The following is a 19,698-nucleotide window of genomic DNA, read 5'->3' on the forward strand; positions in this document are numbered from 1 at the left end:
ATAAATTACACGAAGAGTAACCACAATAGTTTAAAGTAGTTTGGAAATGTGTCAAGTCTTATTACGTCTTGTTGGTCCAAACTCTAGAATTTCTATTTTATTCATGATTTAAAACTTGAGTATGTACTTTAATTTATGCGTTTGAATAAAAATATTTTATCAACAGTTTGTATCATCTTAATGAATCTATTTACTATTGTACATATATTGGTATACAATATAATTTAATATATCACTATATCACTATATTTAAATGATTAATATTTTTTTTCATATTTATTTCAGTTATTCATGACTTTGATGTACCACCGTCCAATGTAACTGTTAGTTCAGAAGCTAGTCGTTCTGTTATTCGATTTAACTGTCATGTGAATTCTGTTCCTTCAGCAACTATTACGTGGCAGAAAAATGGAGTTGTCTTGTCCAGTAACAATAAAAAGTAAGTATTATTGATATTAGTAAATTGATTTTTATTCTTAAATTTAAAAAAAAATTTTTTTATAGGTTTGTAACTAAAGTTCCTGGTGTACTGTATATTAAACAAGTTAGCGAGAATGATGCTGGAGAGTATAGGTAAATAATAAAATATTAATCAGAAATATTATTGAATTGGTCAACTTAATTTATATAAAACTTTAACTTAGATGCGTGGGAAAAAACCATCTATTGAACAAGACAAAATACAGTGAAGTTGGTCATTTGATCGTCAATAAGATAAACTCTGGAGGATCTTCTGGATCACAATCGGATATCCAAAAATTAGCATTCATTCCACCCAATGTCTTGAACACGAATGTTAAGTATGTGACTGAAGGTGAAAATGTAACATTTGAATGTGCTGCAACTGGTGTTCCGGCTCCTCAACTCAACTGGTCATTCATGAACTCTACAGGTAAACTAAAAACATTAAAACAATTTCATTAAATGTATGTTAGTATCATTTTGGTTATTATGTATAGGACACCAACACAATACTATGCTTAGTGATGAAGGAACTTCTGTCAACATATTAAGTTTAACAAGAGTAAGTTCTAAGGATTCAGGAACGTATACATGTCATGCATTACAGCCTGTGACAGGATGGCCAGATCTGCCATATGCTCAAGTAATTTATACTAAATACCTTTATGAATTTATTTAATAATTATACAGGACAATAATAATAATAATATGCTTGCTTCTTTTTTGTTACATAGTATTATCGATTAGAAGTGATGACACCTCCTAACATCAGTATTCCACCAGAAACACAAACCATGCCTATAGCAAATACTATTCGCTTTAAGTGTGTGGCTGAAGGTAATCCCACTCCTAATATAACATGGTATCACAATGGTCAACGTTTGAAGTTAAATGGTAAGCAAATAAAGCTTTGATAGTAAATTGGCTCAAGTCAATACATTTTTTTTTTTACATCAGGTCGTGTAAAGGCCAAGGGCAAACAACTTTTATTGGTCAGTAATACAGTATCGAATGACTCTGGATTCTATCAATGTTTTGCCTCTAACCAATATGGGACTGTATGGGCAGGAGCGATGCTTAATATTAGCTCATCTCCGTTTGAACCAGCACCACCTATTAATATCAGCTGCCGTACATTATCTCCTACTCAAATTCAAGTATCTTGGCGTAAGTCCCCAACTGATATCCCGGATGACCCGCCTATCCTTATTCGCGATGACTCTACACAACTGGGTTCTTCTCATGGTGGTGTGTTATCATCATCATCTGCTACCATGTCTACAGATATTGCAAATAAAGTATCCAGAGCATATTCTATACACTACATGCCTACAGGTACTGGATTCTATTTTAATCTTGTAGGTATTTCTTGTCAATACAAAGCATAACCTTATATTGGATTACAGATGGCGGAGAAGAAACTCAACAAGTTAGTGTTAACCATTCTATTATTGTAGAAAAATTGAAACCATACAAAAACTACACTTTTTATGTACGAGTGTATAATGGTAGATCTGGATCTGATCAATCTGAAAAAGTCACTTGTAAAACTCAAGATGGAGGTTTGTACATTTATTGTTAAAATCTTTATATTTAAACTTATTTAATTAAAAATGTATTTGTTTCTCATAGCTCCACAAACAGTTCCAGAATTAATGGTTACTCCTCTTAGCCCAATATCATTACATGTAGAATGGGCTGCAATTAACGTAAATTTGGCTAATGGAGAGGTTACTCATTATCAAGTAATGTGGAAACGATTACATAGTTCATCTAATTACGTACAATTGTTGCATAATGATGCCAGACAATACACAATAACAGGTAATTCACCATTTTTATCAATTAAAATTAAAAACACTTTTTCATACATAATATATTCATTGGAACCCATAAGATGCAGTAAAAGTAAAAGTGAAATGTGTACAACGCTCCAGAAATTGTGCCAAGCACAATTTTAGGCCAAAGTATGCCAACTGGTCTATTGCCTCCATAATAATTGCTACACATTGTATTCTCCGAAGCAACAGTATTATTATTGATATTTTATCGTTTTAAAGATTTCTTTTTAATTCTATGTTGCCCCTTATACTGTAGAAGCCGCTTATTCGGAACACTTTTGGATAAAGGTGAACTGTGTCAAGTAACCAATTGTTTTTGATGGGCGGTTGGTTTCAACTTGAAGTATACCTGATTTTTTGATTTCATATTTACTGATTTTATTATTATCTATAATGCCTCAGATACGATAAACACGTTTTTATGACTACCAATGGGTAGTCGATAATGCTTACTGAATTTAAATGTACTTTATTAACCACACTCAGAAACAGAAATTTTAATACAGATCCGTTGTATGATTCAACAGAGAGAATTATGGATTATGCTTGTAGCTTGTAGATGTACAGACCCAATATTTACGTACTGGAGTAGCGAGTCCTCGCAAAATCAACAAGAGGAGCCATATGTTTTATCTTTTTGCTTAGAACAGACTGTTGTGGTTCGGTAGGGCTACGTGTAGCATCAGCCAATGTTAGGTCTCGAGGAAAGGAAAGAAGCCTGCTGACCCAACAGCTTAGGGCTGAGAGTTGTCATGTACACCAGTGGGTTCCTATGGTTACTTCTATTTAGAATTAAGCACTATGTTAAAATTACAATGAAATTACGAAAAAGGTATTACATTAAAGTTATCGGTTAGTACATCTGTATTTTCTATCATTCATGGTTATCATTCAACCCAATGAATACCATTTTAATATGGTAAAACTATATTAAATACAATGATCAATGAATAGGTAGTTATTATTATACCCATAGGAAGTTATGGTTGTTCTAGATGGCAAAAATATCGATACCCATCTGATAAACAAATATTTAATCACTTGACAAACACCATCAAAAAATTAATATCAAAACTTAAAACAGAGTTTTTTGAAAAAAAATATCAATCCCTAAACACAAATGACGGCTCACTCTGGAAAACCACAAAAAACTTACTTAATATAAAACAGCAAATTCCACCGATAACTGGCCCTAACAGATCCATAGCTATTTCTGATAAAGAAAAAGCAAACCTTTTTGGCAAACATTTCTCTAACATTTTCAAACCTCATACTGATATACATCCCAACACTGAACACCTCGAAAACATCAACTCATTTATAAACAGTCCTCTTCCAATGTCACATCCAGCAAAACGTACCTCACCAAGTGAAATTAAATTTCTAATAAATAATTAAAAGAAAAAAAAGCACCCAGTTATGATCTTATTACCAACAAAATTCTAAATAATCTACCGAAAAAGACAATCATCCTCATAACTTACATCTTTAATTCCATGTTAATGGAAACCCAAGAATGTAATCACGTCTTATAGACCTATAAGCTTACTACCAACTCTTGCCAAATTATTTGAAAAAAATCATAAGATTAAGAATAAGACCAATACTTCAAACCTTCAACATAATTCCACATTCTCAATTTGGCTTCAGAATGAGTCACTCCACTGTACACGAAATTTACAGACTAACTGATCAAATTTCACCTTCATTTGAAAAAAACAATATTGCCCGGGAGTGTTTTTAGATGTAGCCCAGGTGTTCGACTGGGTATAGCACCGTCTACTCTTTAAACTAAAAATGTCTTACCTGTCCCGTATTTTTTGATAATCTGTTCATATTTAGAAAACCGTACTTACACAGTCCGGTATGGTAACTCTGTATCGTCATTCTACCCAATTAAAGCAGGAGTTCCCCAAGGTAGTTCTCCCAATTTTTTAATGTTTACATGGTTGACATTCCTAAAACCCCAAATACTGTTATGACCACCTATGCTGACGACACTGCAACTCTCTCCCCTGGTAATGATCCTGTAGAAACTATACATTTTTTACAAAAACATTTAAATTTAATATACAAATGGTCATCCAACTGGAAAATCAAGATTAATCCTGACAAATCAATCTATGTTCCATTTACACTAAAAAAGTCCATACCCCTTCCCCTCTATTTTCAAGGAATGCCAATCCCAATATCCTCAGAAGTAAAATACCTCGGTGTCCTAATTGACAAAAGATTGACCTGGGGCTCTCATATCAAGTCAAAAAGAAAGATTCTCAATAGTCGACTCGACTTACTTCGCCCAATTCTGAAATCAAAATTACCCTTCCACACAAAAATAATCTTCTACAAATTCTTATTACGGCCTATCTGGGCTTATGCAATACAAATCTGGGGATGTGCTATTAATATTAATATTAATATTTTTTAAATGATTGATGGTTCAAACCATTTACTTTTAATTTAATTTATGTTAAGTTAATAATTAATAAATAAATAAAATAACGTTGGGTTCCATCACTGGATGGCCTTCCTCCTCATGTGTTCAAGTTGTAAAAAAAAATTTTTTTCTATGTATGTGTTCAAATTTGCTTATTATGCCTTGTAGCATAGATTGTAAATATTCTTTTTAAATAATAAAAAAGGAAGTAATGCATGTTAAAATGTGTAAATAATAATTAGTATAATATACAAAATGTATAGAATAGTATAAATCAGCGGTTCCCAACCTTTTTAGTTGTGCGGACCACCAATTTAAAAAAAAAAAATCTCTGAGGCCCACTTATATAAGCACACATATATATACATACGGCAGTTATAATAATATAATAATATTATATGGTTTACGGCCCAGTACCAAGCTGCTAGCAGCCCATAAGTGGGCCGCGGCCCATGGGATGGGAACCGCTGGTATAAATCATTCCACTATTACTTAATTTATAATCAAATTTAAAAATTTTTTTAAGTTTTTTACTGACGTAAATAATTGTTTATATTTTTGTGCATTGAATGAAGAAATTTGACACATAAGTTAAATAATAAACTTACATTTTCAACTCTAGTACTAACTGTGCAAAACCATATTTTATGTCAGATCTTTGTGTTTGTGATCACCTTTTAAAAATAGCCTCATTCAAATTTACTAGTAAAAGTTGAGATTAGAGTATTTTTATAACTTGTAAAATTGCTGAAACCATAAGCACTGTACAAATAGAGTCCACTATAGGTATAACAAAGATAACAAAGTATAAAAAATTGTCATAAATATTTTGTTTTTTTTATATAACACAAATATGTAATTTTGTTTTTGGTTTTTGGTTTTTAGGACTGAAGCCAGGAGAACAATATGAAGTTCAAGTATTAGGTGCAACACAAAATGGTTTACCAAACATTGATTTTTCATGGCATTTAGTTGAGTTACCCAATATTAATCCTATCTTGCCCATACCTATTTTAAGATTTAGCATTGACCAATCAATTATTAAGGTATGTTGCATTTTAATGCTTACAAAATACTAAATTGCAATAATTTTTTCAATATTCTTTGATGAATAGTTTTGATAAAATGAGTGAAAAATTAAAAATAATCTGTTTAGCTGATTTCTTATTAATCATTATTTACAGCTTTCTTGGTTTGTCAATGATCAATCAATTAAATTTGACTCGTATAAACTAATGTATCGCATTACTAGCCAAACAAACCAATCAGTGATGTCACTGCACACACTCAGACCAGACACAAACCACCATATGATACATTATACCAGTAAGTCATTTTGAGTTAAGTTGAACACATCATAGCAAATTTGAGTTCAGCGGCATCTTGTGTTGTTATTTGTTGTTGGTTTTAATAATTAGAATTAATTGACCTAGAATAAAACTTAAACTAAAAATATTATCATAGCACCTATCATAGGCTTTCATCAATATTTTAGTGTATAAAATTCATATTTAATTGTTATAATGTGCATAATATATTATGTTTTTAGCCTATCCAGGGTGTAACAGAAAGAACTGATTAATTCAATAATTTTTGTTAAATATTCTTCTTTCTTGTTTAATATTTTTAACATCAAAATTCTTTCATATTACCCCGTTCTGTATAAATCTTTTACTATTACACCATACCCGAAAATAGAGATAAACAACATTTAATAGTAATTACCACGTAACATTAGTTTCAAAGTAAGTTATAAGTTATAACTATGTAAAATATTATAATAACAAAATGTTCATTATTCAGTTAAAATTAAAATATTAACAAAAGCAAAAGCATTTGAAAACCCCTAGATAATATTCTTACTTTTAAGTTAAAAAATAGGTTAATGCATTTTTATAATATCAATATAAAGCTAATAACCCAAAATTGATTCTGTTGAAAGCAAGTTTGCTATATTGTGTGTGCGCTAGAGAGAGAAAACAAATAGTGAGCTAACACCCTCTTAAACATAATTAATTTTTGAATTGTTATTAATTTTAATTTTTCAGGTGATTTGGATGTTTATGAAGTACTATTAAATTGTATATCCGAAAACGGTGAAGGAGAATCTATATCTAGAACTATAGCTGTAGCGTTGGATATATTGTCACCGCCATCCCAGATTGAAGCTGTTGCTACATCACTCCAGACATTGAATTTGTCATGGGTTCCTTCAGATTCTGTTGATCCATCATCTTTGATATTCATTATTACCTACAATCCAGTATCTAATTTTTCTCAGAACTCCACTACAATTTTCACTGATATGTAAGTAACAAATGTTTTATTTTTAATTTTTCACAAAATTGTATTATTGACTTTTTTGTTTTTAGGGGTGTATCTTCATTTGAACTATCAGGACTTAAACCTTATAGTTTATATGAAATCAAGATAGCAGTTCAAGATCAAAATAAAAGAAAAAGTGAATTCAGTCAAAAGATACAGATACGCACACTTCAAGGAGGTATACAAAATAAAAAGCGCTCGTCTCATATATTTCTATACTTCTAAAATAAAACATGTTTCACTTTTCAGTTCCTGGTATAGTAGAACAAATTGAATTGCAATGGATAAATACTAGTACTGTTCGCATAACTTGGGTAGAGCCAATGAAGTCAAATGGCGTGATCATGGGCTATTATGTTTCATATACATCCGAACTTCACATACCACCTACATCATGGGAACAGCTAAATGTCTCTAGGCATAAAAATTCATTAGATGTATGTATTTAATGTTTGAATTTAATTTTTGAAAAAAAACTTATTATTGTCTTTAATATTATGTCATAGTTGTATGGCTTAAGCAATAACACACAATACTTCTTTATGGTACGAGCTGCTACTGATGCTGGATTTGGTCCACAAAGTGGCATATTTTCCATTACTCCGTTAACTACACTGATTAACCCACCGGTTAATTCAAAATATCCCGCTGATTCACCAGCCTTGTATATGGAAGATCAGCAGCTATTAGGTATAGTCATCGGTTGTGTGATTGGAGTTTGTTGCATACTGATATGTACTACAAGTATTGTATTGAAACGTCAATGTGTGAAAGCTGAACGAGTACGAGATCCCCAACAAAATTCAATGGGTACTGACGTGGCATTCTGTGGTCAACATCTACGACCATTTACTATTGATCATGATCAACACGAGGAAAGTGTTCCTTTAAATGATGTAAATTACATTACTAGGCATATTGACGGAAGAAGCCGATATTCAAATAACATGTCTGGCATGGCATTGCCACTTCTTGACCAAAGTAATCCGAGAGATCATGATATAACAAATGTCCACATCATTGAAAACCCTCAGGTAAGTTTACTTTGTAGCATTGCAATTAATGCAAACAATTATTGTAACATTACTTGACTGTGATTCTATTGCTCAAGACCACGATAGTACTTTGGGACTAATATTTTATGTATTCTGTTTATATTTTAGTGTACTGTTGACGTTGATGGTTATGATGTGGACAGTCTATTAAGCGAATCAGCTGAAGGTGGTGCAGGCACTGAAGAGTCTGGTTGCAGTGACCAGCTGGCTAAGAGCCACAAAGGTGGCGGCGATTCCAGTGTAGTTGACGATGGATTTCATGAACATGTTGTGAGCTAAGCAGAATGTTAGTCAGTTGGTGTGTAGGTAATGGTATAAATGATGTGCCAAAACTGAGATAGAATAATAATATTTTTTATGTATTCTCTGAGGTTCACTATATTCTGTTTTATTTTTTTATACTTATATGATGTATATTATAACAAACATCACCAAAAATAAAAAAAAATCTGGTTTTCACTGACATCACATTACACATGTTATACCAACAACATGAATTATGTTGAATCAACCTGAAGAGCTAATGTAGGCCACTGTTAATTATTTGAAATTTTTTTTTTATCATTATTATTATTATTATTAGGAATGACTATGTATGACTACTCAAAACAATTGTTTTGTTTTCAAATTATATTATTATTATTTAGTTTGCTATTATGTTTAACTTTTGATATGTAATTTTTGGATTGATTTCTTGAAATTTCAATCCCTTAAATTTGATTTAATGATTCTTATAAAACACCGCCTGCAGTTCTTACCATTTTTAAATTATTATTTTCTTTAAGAATCACGAAAAAAAGTGAGATACATACGTACATTAATAAAATATTGTTAATATAGTTACTAAGTGTTTTCCTGAATATTATATCTATATTTTTTTTAGAATATTTAGTTATTAGGTTTCACTAAACCTCACAAATATAGTACAAATAATATATATCGTATATATTTATGATCTTTTAAGCCCTATCAGAGATGTTGGTATCAAAAAACCATGGCTACTCTTGGAATTTTTTCTGTTTAATTTTTGTGCATATTTTAAGTTATACATACATACAGTGTCCATCACCTTAACTACAAGCCAATAGCTTGCCAAAAACTTCATTAACATTAATGTTTACCAGTATATAATCCATTGTATAGTTTAAAGCGGAATGTTGTTCATATTAATAATAATGTTATTACTATTACTATAAATTATACAATATAAAAAAGTTAGCAAAAAAAATTAATTTTTTACATCGCAAAAGTTAAACGTAATTTAGCAGTTTTGCTGGTATATTTTATATTATTAATTAATGTTTAATTTTGTTTGTTAAATTGTTTAATTTAAAACAATATATATATATATATATATATAATATATGTAGTTCCTATTCCCCTGAATATTTTATATTTTGAACAAGAAAAATACTTACAAAGGAACATTTTCTTTAGAGATATAATAAAGGATCTCAAATGGCGCTTACAATTGAAAAAGTTCTTTTGTATATTGTATTAACCTATATACATACAAGTCAATTACATTATCATAGATATTCATTCCTTAGACACATTCCAAACAGGTTGTGATTAATTTATCTCAGTATGTTTATATATATATATATATATAATATGTATATGTATGTAAGTATAATATGTGTACGTATGTATAATGTACACATATTATATTTATTTCAATCTCCGATTATATTTTTACAACCTTTATGTACTTAGTGTATATTTTATACATACTTTTTTTATTATTATTATTAATTTTTTTTTGTTACTTTTAATGAATTAGGTACAAAATATTTTTTTAAGTTACAATGCTTAAGTTTTTATTTATTTATTCCATTGTTAAGTTTATACTTGCCAGCGTTAATTTTCATTCAAAAAAGCAATTATGAAATAAGAAGTTTTTTTTCATGTCTACTTATTAAATTTATATTACTATGAGTGAACTGAAGAAGTGATCATGAAACTACCTTCTATGGTTTTCATTACAACGATGATTATAATTATGTAAAATATAATGATACTTCACAAGTACCTGATAGTTTTATTAAAAATGTAATGTAACTCATACTTATATATTTTTAAATTGTGTTGAATCTATATGAGAGATATATACACAATTTAAAAAAAAAAAAATACACTATTATTGCTAATTTATTTATAAACATTTTAAAAATAAGCCAAGGTATTTGTATATTTTTGATTATTGATGTTTATTATCATAGGTAGTTAATAATCAATGGCTATAATAGTATAGCTGTGTTTAAATGTGTACAAGCTGAACTCAATTTTTTTATAATTTCAGTGAAATATGTAATGGCCTATTTTGGTGCTCTTTGACAAACCCGGAATTTAAAAAATAAAACCAATATAAATGTATATTCTTTTGGCACTTTTGGTCAATTTTATTTCTATACACACAACAATTTGTCAGAATATTTTATTATTATATAATTATATTGCGATGTTTAAAACATTTTTAATTCAAGTTTATGTTTGTTTAAAAAAAATTATATATATAACAATACATGTATTATATTCTTGTTCGAACAAAATTTTTTTTATTAAATCTTGGTACATTTTAAACGTATTTTTATATGGTAGCTATTAGTAAGTTAAACATTTTCAGGGCCTTTTTTTGTAGCTCGTCAAACGTATACTGTTTTGAATTTATGGTAACTAGTTCTAAGTGTATGGAAAAAGCTCATATTTTAAGGTGCTTCAACTAAAAATTATAATAACTTTTTTTTATAATACACAGTGTTCATACACACATATATTTATATAAATACCATATATTATACATGTGAAGACTGCCACAATTAAAGAAAATCTGATTGGAATATTATTTTGTACAATAGTCAACATAGGTATATAATATTATATTTGCTCCACATTTTTCAACTCTAATTGATCTGTTTTGTATGAGAAAAAATAGTACAAATTTTTTTTCAATGTCTATTAAACAATATGATAATTTGATCTATATTGATACAATTTTTTTTTTTTGCTATGAATAAATCTGTTGTACGATTTTTCCGCTTTGTTATTTTGTAATTATTTGTTATCGCGATAAAATAAACTAAATATTTTTATGTGAGTTTGGTTTCTGCAACACATTTCCCCCTGAAGAAATAATGCTGTCAAATTTTTTCGTAAGAATCTTAAATGTATGTAATCCCTTTTTTGCCATATTTTTTGAATACTTACTTAAATATACATAATATATTTTTCATTTACCGACATTTTACCGACGCCGATATTCAATACATTGTAATATTTGAATAATAATTCTGTATTTGTTTTTCTTTATTACAGTTACTAGTTACATGAACTAACTACCTAGGTACCTCATTAGATTAGTAAGTCGTTGCAGTTTAATTTGTTTTATTATTATTATTATTATTATTATTATTATTATTATTGTTTGACGTTAATTGTACCTATTTGAATTGAGATTATATGTTCTTGTGTGTTGTACAATTAGTACATCGTTTATATTTTGATTAAAATTAAAATTATACAAATAAAAAAAACTTATTGTGAATTTGCAAATAATTTTTTCATCCCTGCTACATTACTGTCATTATATGATATTTAATATTATTGATTTAAAGGGAACGATTTTCTGTTATTGAAGACTAAAAATATTTTTCATTTGGGTACAAATATTACAATAATAGTCTTCAACCAACCGCAGTTGCAATAGGCAATAGGCAAAATATTGGCCAAAAAAACCTATCAAATACAACAAAAAAAAGCGGGTAATTGGATGTCGCTCTGCTGTACATTGGGTGTCTAGAAGGTCGCTGTAATGGATGATATTAAATTTGAATTAAATGATATATTATCATAATTTTATATATTTTTAACTACAAAATCATTTTCAACTTTCAATTTGACAAATATTGTCAACATTGTTCTTTAAATGATTATAAAAAAAATGGTGCCCATAAATTTTTAATATTTTTCAACTGCTATTGTAACAATATATCAAGAGTGTATAAAATTTTCATGTCTTTTGACTCAAACAGTACAATTTTATTGACATTTAGAGAAAAACAATGAAAATTAATAATGTCCGTCAACAGCTTAAAACAAGTCAAAATATTTTGAAAATTTCATCAAGTATACGAATTGATGAAATAAACATATGTTGTATATTTCAAGTGTCTACAATTGTTCGTTTTTGAATTATAACAAAATAAGAAAATCGTTACATGAGAAATTGAGTGATTATCAAATGTTGTACACATTTTAACTCCAAACGTTCATAAAAATTTAATTTGACTTTCCAGTTTCCGGTAGAAATTTTTTTTGATAAAGGTATACAACCTTATAAGGAATCTTGTATTACATTTTTAAATCTTAGGTATAGAAAGAAAATTTTTATGAATTTCTAACCCAAAATAATGATCTAATTTTCTTGAATTTTAAGAATTTTGTCAAAATTCTAAATTCAAACACTCATAAAAAAATTATTGTGGATTAACGTTCATTTTGGTTTTTTAATTTCCGCTAACAATAAGGTACGAGGAACCTTGTATACATTTTAAAGTTTTTTGACAGAGCGAAAATTTTTTTATAAACAATATAGTTTAAAATAAACAAATAATAATCAAAAATTTCATATGCCTATAAATATTTTAACACGAGTCAAAATATTTTGAAAATTTTGTAGCGTATAGAGAATGGTAACACAAACATTCAGTGAGAATTTCATGTATTTATGGTAATTTTTTTTAGATTAAAAAACAAAGTCGATTTTTTCGAAAACTGGTTATGCGTAAAAATTCCCATTTTCCCTTTTTACCCACGAGTTTTGTTGTCTCCGTCTTACCAACTTACGACATGGCAAATTTTCGTTCACTAGTTTGAATAGTGTGCAGTTTGTTTTGTTATTAGAGTGAATTTAAGTATACTATCAAACTTTTAGGTAAGAACATTATGTATGCTTAAGCGTCGGCTGATTTTCGATATTTTCATTTTCAAGCGAGATACGAGTATGTGAAATAACAAATTAAAATATTCAAAAATCCTCCGACGCTTAATCATAGATAATGTTCTTACAGCCTTATCTAAAACTTTGATATTAGGTCAATTCACTCTAATATCAAAACTAACAGCACACTATTGAAACTAGTGAACGGAAATGTTCTATGTCGTCCATGTGTGAGACGGAAACAACAAATGGCTCTTAATTTGTTGTTTGTTTTTCCTGTCGCTTTTGGAAAATATTGGGAATTTCAAATTTTGACTTGATTCATTTTCTTATCAGGAAAGCTGCTGTTGAAGAAATCGAAGCACTTATACTGCCTCAAACCGTGATGACGGTAACAAAAAGATTAAACATTGTAAAATCAGTACATTCATTGCTTAGCTCAGAATCTAAAATATACAAATTAGTAAATTATATTAATAAACTAATATTAATTACAATAAATTTAACACCATCATTAAATTTATAGCCCTCGTGTATTCAAAATTTGTCATCACTTATGCTTGGCCTTTAGTTTAATTGGTGACTCAAAAACGGTACCTAGTTATATTGATTCTGCCATTTTTTTTTATCAACTCTGCTGTCTATATTCATATAATATAAAAACAAAGCAACTTAACTATTAACTTTTTTTTCCTGTTTAATCGACAGCAGAGGAAGCTCTGTTGTAACAAAACTACTTCTCTGCTGCTAACTTTTAACTTAATTTAAGTTATCAGGTATTATCATGAAATTGCGTGACGTGTGCCTGGGATTACTAGATATGTGGAAAATCGATTTTATTTTTTCCAAAATTTTCAAAATGTGTAGGTTGGTTTAGAAGGGTGGTGGTCATAACCACACACATTCAAAAAAAGGTCGTCGTTCAGAATAGCATACTCTTTTATATCAATACCGCACAGTTTTCTCAAAATTATACTTTTCAGTACTGCATACGCTGATATTTATCAATAACGCACACATTTATTTAAAATCATATTATCGTTTACACTAGATACTCATATTTAAGTATTTAACCAAACTTACAAAATAATAAAAACCAATACTATGAATAGGTACATTTCAGGATTATTTCAATCTAAACATAAATTTTTTTTCATCAAACAATTTTTTTTATTTCAATTGGTATTGAGTTAATTATAAATAAAATAATTCTTATACATAAATTAAATTATTTTTACAACGATTTATTTAATGTCAATGGATGTTTAATTTTTAACTTTCAATCAAATGTGTGCGATTTTGAATTATCGAGCTTCCAAATTTTCATTTCTAACAATTGAAAAAATGTGTATTGAACGGTGTGAAATGTGGGGTCATGAATGATAAGTGTGCGGTTTTGAACGGCTCCTATTGCGTAAATCTAGAAAAGGGAACGAAAAACTCGCCACACCCGTATTTAGTAGGAAGGCATACTACTTGCTATATCTACATCTAAAACAATGTATTTTTTTGAAAATAGTATTTAAGGCAATCAATGTTTTGAAATGGACAGCTTTTATAACTTTTCAAAAACGTTGGGCTCTGCGGGTTGCAATAGGTTTCCTGCGTTTGGATTGCCGCTTGACGACCGGGGTACTTATTTCGTGTAACTGTATCGTGTAAGACGTACTTGGGGATTCTTATTTATTCATTAGTCCACCTCGCAGCCGACCCTACCTATAACCAGGTGCCATGTATGCAATATCATCATAATATTATATCATGACGACGTGACGTGTACACTTACCTACTTTGGCGGTGCGCGCGTGGAGCTCGCGGGCGCATAAAATAATAATACATAATATTGTGCGGGCCGTTCTTTTTTCCCCATACAAGTACAACGGGACGGTTTTAGTTGCAACATGATATTGGCGAACGACGGCGAATGCCTTCGAAAATAAAACGTTTATAAATAGAACCGAAGTCGTATGGAGGGGTGGCTGCAGCCGAGCAGCGGGTCAGCAGCCGAGGTGCACTTCAGTCGATATTCGTTCGCATCGCCTTCCGAGGATACACGTGCGAACCGAACACAGTCCATTCACGATTTGAACGCGCACTCATTAAAATGGTGAGTTCACACTTGTTTATTTTTATTATTAATTATTATAAGTAAATCATGAACTTGTGATCTGGGAAGTGCGTTTTTTGTTCGGCAGTCGGTACAGTCAACCGATCGTCGGGATAGCTACATAGAAGTGATGCATGCTTAGAGAAAAAAAGTTGAAATTGTTACGAGGAAAAAAACTGTCTTATTAATCAATTTGTTTTATACTGAAAAGTTAAAATTGCTATTTAAATGCAGATGGAACTTTTATTTTTTATGTTTATAATATTTTTTAATTATTTTGGTACTTTGAATTATTTCACTCATACGCTCAGGTACATAATAATTATATTAGGTATTGTATTATACTGTTATTATAACAACACAATAAGCAGTAATTTGATATTATCGACAAGACAGTACTTCATTATTTATAATTTAATATGACCATTGACCACTGATATTTTGTCCCATGATATTAAGTAGATAAGCATATTTTTCAGCCATTACCTTCTTTATAGTTTATACTAGATACTAAGTTTCAAATTGCTTTTCTTTTAACTGACATTAAAAACTTTTTGCTAGGAAGTATAATCATTATTTCAATTAGCAATATGTCCCCTTTTTTTGTTTTATAACTAAATAGTTCAAATTTTAAACAGTCAAACCGATTAGGACTGCAACCACAAAATGCTGCAAGAGCAGCCAATATAGGACGATTATAAACCGTACCAGAATATTGTTTTACTGAGTAATTTCTGTACATAGATATAACAGGTATATTATAATATACATAGTATGGGCCACATTTAGTCGGTTTACACACACAATTTTTAATTTATTACCTTAAAATTGTCAACGCTTATAAAATGAACTTTTGAATTGTCTCTTCGTATAAGGTATCAATAATATAAACTTTTTCCAAAAATAAACTATTAGGTATGTTATTAGTTACCATGACTAAAAAACACGCCTTTTTGCCTCAACTGTTTTTCCATACTAAAGGTTTTTGTTTTTTTTTCTTAACAGGAATTGTCCAAGGACGATATTGAACGTAAGTACAACCACAAATATTATCTATAATAATTAATAATAATATTTAGCATATATGAACCTATAATAGGTGCCTATACGCGTAATATTTCTGTCCTTTAAACTATTAATAATTGTTCGACGTTTTAGGCGTGAACTTCATCTGGAACATCTATGACAGCACCAATGAAGGCGTTGACGCTTTCTACTTGGGAGATCTGCTCCGTGCTTTGGAAATGAACCCAACATTGGCCACCATCGAGAAGATGGGTGGAACCAAAAAGAAGGGTGAGCGTAGAACGATTATATGAATTTATATGTGAGCCATCGCGCAATATCTGATTAGTGATTAGTGACACAATAACAAGATACTAATTACACGTGGTTGTGCGTTTTTCGCGAACAGGCGAAAAGAAATTGATGGTGGAAGAGTTCTACCCAATTTACGCTCAAGTGATCAAGGACAAGGACCAGGGAGTGTACGAAGATTTCATTGAGTGCTTGAAACTATACGACAAAGCCGAAGACGGTCACATGATCGGTGGTGAACTGACACACATCCTCCTCTCCTTGGGTAAGTGGTCGCCGTCATAATATTATATTCGTATTCGAACTCCCCGTATAATATTATGCCCCACCAACAATGACCTCCTAACCGCAGGCTGATGTCCTATTTTTATTTGTATGTCTGTTTCGCGTTTGTAGGAGAGAAATTGTCCGACGCGGAACTCGACGAAGTCGTCAAGGACTGCATGGACCCTGAAGATGAGGACGGTATGATCCCCTATGTCCGTGAGTAATCGATATTTTTTTATTTTATGATACGAATACTTAATTTATTCTCTGTACACCTAAATCGTGTTTCCAGTGCGGTGTCGAACGAAAGTTTGTACACCCACCGGCAACGTTCATCTACCAATTGTCTATTTTTATATCCAATACCTACCTGTGCCAAAACCTGACCACCTTGATCGAATGTTTTTCAGCGTTCGTTAAAAAAGTGATGGTTCGTCTGAGGGATATGAAATAAATTCCATTTTAAGCGTTTAACGTAAAAAAAAAAACAAAAAAAAACCATAAAAAAATTTTAACTACCCGGACCACTATCTGTAAGTGTAAAGAAACCGTTTTGAGATACGCTGTTGTGATGTCATTGCGTTTTTCTCTGTTCAACGCAAATCGCTTGTAAAATAATAATATATATAATGCGTGTATGCAGTGAGTGTGCAAGGCGACGACAATGGACTCTGGTCTTGCTCAGCTTCCGTAGTTGTATTAATCATAATATAGTTCTTAACTTTCATCGTCGATTTCGAGCAGAAATTTTTTTTTTCGAGCGTGTATCGCGGACACGTATACTGTGAATCCTGCAACAACGCGGTGTCTAACGCTTTGACAATATCACATGTACTAGCTATTGCCTACACATGCCGCATCCGTCGTAGTAGGAGCTTTTATGTTTTTTTTCTTGCCATCGATCGGCGCGTAAAATGTTTTATCGGTGTGCGCCGAAGAGCGGAGCTGCATAATACTTCTCGAAGGAGAAAAAAAAAATCATAATTTGTTTTGCCATCATAACGAAATACCGCTTGGGATGATGTAATATAGACGCTTTTATTTTTAAACTGCCGCGGATCGTATTGTAACGACGAGCGGTGCGTTATATAATACCGCCGTAGATAAAGTGTTTATACAGCTATTGCCATTACTATATTATTATACTGACCGGACAGCGCCTCTATAAATATAAATATTTATTTTCACGCACATTTTTTGTGCGATTGTCGCTGTCCGTCCGCTTTTGCTTGGTTGGTTTTTTTTTTTGGTTCTTTTCACCATAGCGTTGCGTTGCTCGCGACGTGCTGGTCTATTTTTAGAGAAAACCGTATTCTAAACTTGGCGCCGTCCGTTTTTTTTTCGTTTCAGCGTTTCTGGCCAAAGTTTGCGGAAAGCCCGTACCGGCCGATGACAACCCGTTCAACAAGTAAAATCACACGCGCATCGCTCCGACAAAAGCAAATACACGTTATTATTTATTTATTATTATTAATATAATTATTATTATTATTATTATTGTTGTTATTGTTGTTGTTTTCTGCACCCACGCGCGCACGTCATTCGAGACGATAATTATTTATTATTTGTATTGTTAAAAACAATTTAAGATGGTTTTTGAAAAAAAAAACATTATATTTTGATTTGAATACCATACGAACAACGAATGATAATAATAAAAAAAAATTTAAAAAAAATCTGGAAATCTGTTGTTCGATGTACCCAACACGCATCGTCATGCTCGTGTTCGTTTTCAATTAATTGTATTTACTTAATCGACTTTTCTTATTTTCGTATTTTACCGGCTGGTATATAATAGTTGCAATGGTGCCAGCTACAGATTTAGTTTTAGAATCTTGGCTGGTCAAACACTATAGGTTACCAAACATCATACCTGACGCTGTGCCAATTTTAAAACATCGCTAACGACGAATCTGCTTACTCCTGTAATACGGCGCTTCGCTTATGCAATTCTTAGACGTCGGTGTATTGCACACGCACCGACGAAAGCGTTATACGTTAGACGCAGTCACGCCATACTGACATGATACATTGATATTCATTATTATTATTATTATTATTATCCTAACTAGGATTTATATGCAAAATAAAATAGAACCTAAAATACGAACTTTATATTGTTAGAATATGCTAAAATGAGCAATAATAACACACAAAAGCAATTTAATACAGAATAAATTTACCAATAATTTAAAAACCATAATGAAGTGTAACATAAGCATCTTAAAATTAGAAAATAAATTGAATCAAATATTTTTATTATAACTAAATGATTTTAGCCGTTGCTATTATTAAATTATTTTCAATACATTTTATAAATATTTTTGTCGAAGACCAAATAACTTTTTTTAAAACATGCCATAAAATTATACCTTAAATATGATAAATATGCAAAATACAACTAAAAAATATTTTAATTGTATCAATGTTAGGCGATTTGTGGAAATTGCTGACCAAGTTATTGATAGTTTGTTGCAAACTTAACATGAAAATTAATATAAATTTTCTAGCCGTATACGTATAATACTTTTCTATATCTGAGTATTCAAGTTTCCAATACAAACATCATAATATATTTAATTGTTATGATAGGTGGGTATAATTTGTTAAGAGTATGGAATAATAATACAAATTGATTTGGTAATCACAAATAAATATTATAACGAAATAGATCATGCTAAATATATCCAAAACAAGGATATTAAAGACGTGATTTTTTACTCTAGTTAGAGTGCAGAATATGCTCAAAGTTTAAATCAGTGAGATGTATATTAGCAAATTGATGATGTCTTCTAACCACTGAAATAATATAATATGGATTTAATATTTATTTTGTTCACTTCATTGTATCTTTTTGTTGTGTGCCTCGTGGTGTATGGAAACCTCAACAGTTATTTTTTCAATAAAAAAATTGGCCATGAGACACTTTTGATGCTTTGGTTAGCCAC

General features: G+C 30.4%; 2 protein-coding genes across 3 annotated transcripts in view; both read left to right on the forward strand.

Moving 5' to 3' along the window:
- LOC111026476 (protogenin B-like) overlaps positions 1 to 9,044 on the forward strand; it is a 31,272-nt gene extending 22,228 nt beyond the window's left edge. The window contains exons 4-18 of the mRNA XM_022304572.1: positions 286 to 439; positions 505 to 573; positions 645 to 892; positions 960 to 1,105; positions 1,197 to 1,356; positions 1,420 to 1,797; positions 1,869 to 2,024; positions 2,095 to 2,286; positions 5,626 to 5,786; positions 5,925 to 6,066; positions 6,789 to 7,047; positions 7,113 to 7,243; positions 7,315 to 7,502; positions 7,572 to 8,099; positions 8,229 to 9,044. Of these exons, the coding sequence (XP_022160264.1) occupies positions 286 to 439; positions 505 to 573; positions 645 to 892; positions 960 to 1,105; positions 1,197 to 1,356; positions 1,420 to 1,797; positions 1,869 to 2,024; positions 2,095 to 2,286; positions 5,626 to 5,786; positions 5,925 to 6,066; positions 6,789 to 7,047; positions 7,113 to 7,243; positions 7,315 to 7,502; positions 7,572 to 8,099; positions 8,229 to 8,399 (3,083 nt within the window). The 3' untranslated portion in view covers positions 8,400 to 9,044. The remainder of the gene's footprint in view (positions 1 to 285; positions 440 to 504; positions 574 to 644; positions 893 to 959; positions 1,106 to 1,196; positions 1,357 to 1,419; positions 1,798 to 1,868; positions 2,025 to 2,094; positions 2,287 to 5,625; positions 5,787 to 5,924; positions 6,067 to 6,788; positions 7,048 to 7,112; positions 7,244 to 7,314; positions 7,503 to 7,571; positions 8,100 to 8,228) is intronic.
- Positions 9,045 to 15,015: 5,971 nt separating this feature from the next.
- On the forward strand, positions 15,016 to 18,247 carry LOC111026482 (myosin light chain alkali). Of its 2 annotated transcripts, XM_022304581.1 has the most exons (7): positions 15,033 to 15,166; positions 16,172 to 16,196; positions 16,325 to 16,462; positions 16,581 to 16,748; positions 16,880 to 16,966; positions 17,161 to 17,283; positions 18,101 to 18,242. In XM_022304581.1, the coding sequence occupies exons 1-6, from the start codon at positions 15,164 to 15,166 to the stop codon at positions 17,202 to 17,204; spliced, it is 465 nt and encodes a 154-aa protein (XP_022160273.1). In that variant the 5' UTR covers positions 15,033 to 15,163; the 3' UTR covers positions 17,205 to 17,283; positions 18,101 to 18,242. The 2 variants fall into 2 exon arrangements, with proteins under 2 accessions (XP_022160274.1, XP_022160273.1); XM_022304582.1 differs by lacking the exon at positions 17,161 to 17,283 and having other exon boundaries at positions 15,016 to 15,166; positions 18,101 to 18,247.
- Positions 18,248 to 19,698: the final 1,451 nt, after the last annotated feature.

Source organism: Myzus persicae, unplaced genomic scaffold, assembly GCF_001856785.1.
Source record: "Myzus persicae strain clone G006 unplaced genomic scaffold, MPER_G0061.0, whole genome shotgun sequence".
Lineage (NCBI taxonomy): Eukaryota > Metazoa > Arthropoda > Insecta > Hemiptera > Aphididae > Myzus > Myzus persicae.

Coding starts and splice junctions, on each gene's coding strand:
- LOC111026482 (XM_022304582.1), top strand. Junction 16,463..16,580: donor GGGTGGAACCAAAAAGAAGG/GTGAGCGTAGAA, acceptor TTTCGCGAACAG/GCGAAAAGAAATTGATGGTG. Junction 16,967..18,100: donor CGGTATGATCCCCTATGTCC/GTGAGTAATCGA, acceptor TTTTCGTTTCAG/CGTTTCTGGCCAAAGTTTGC.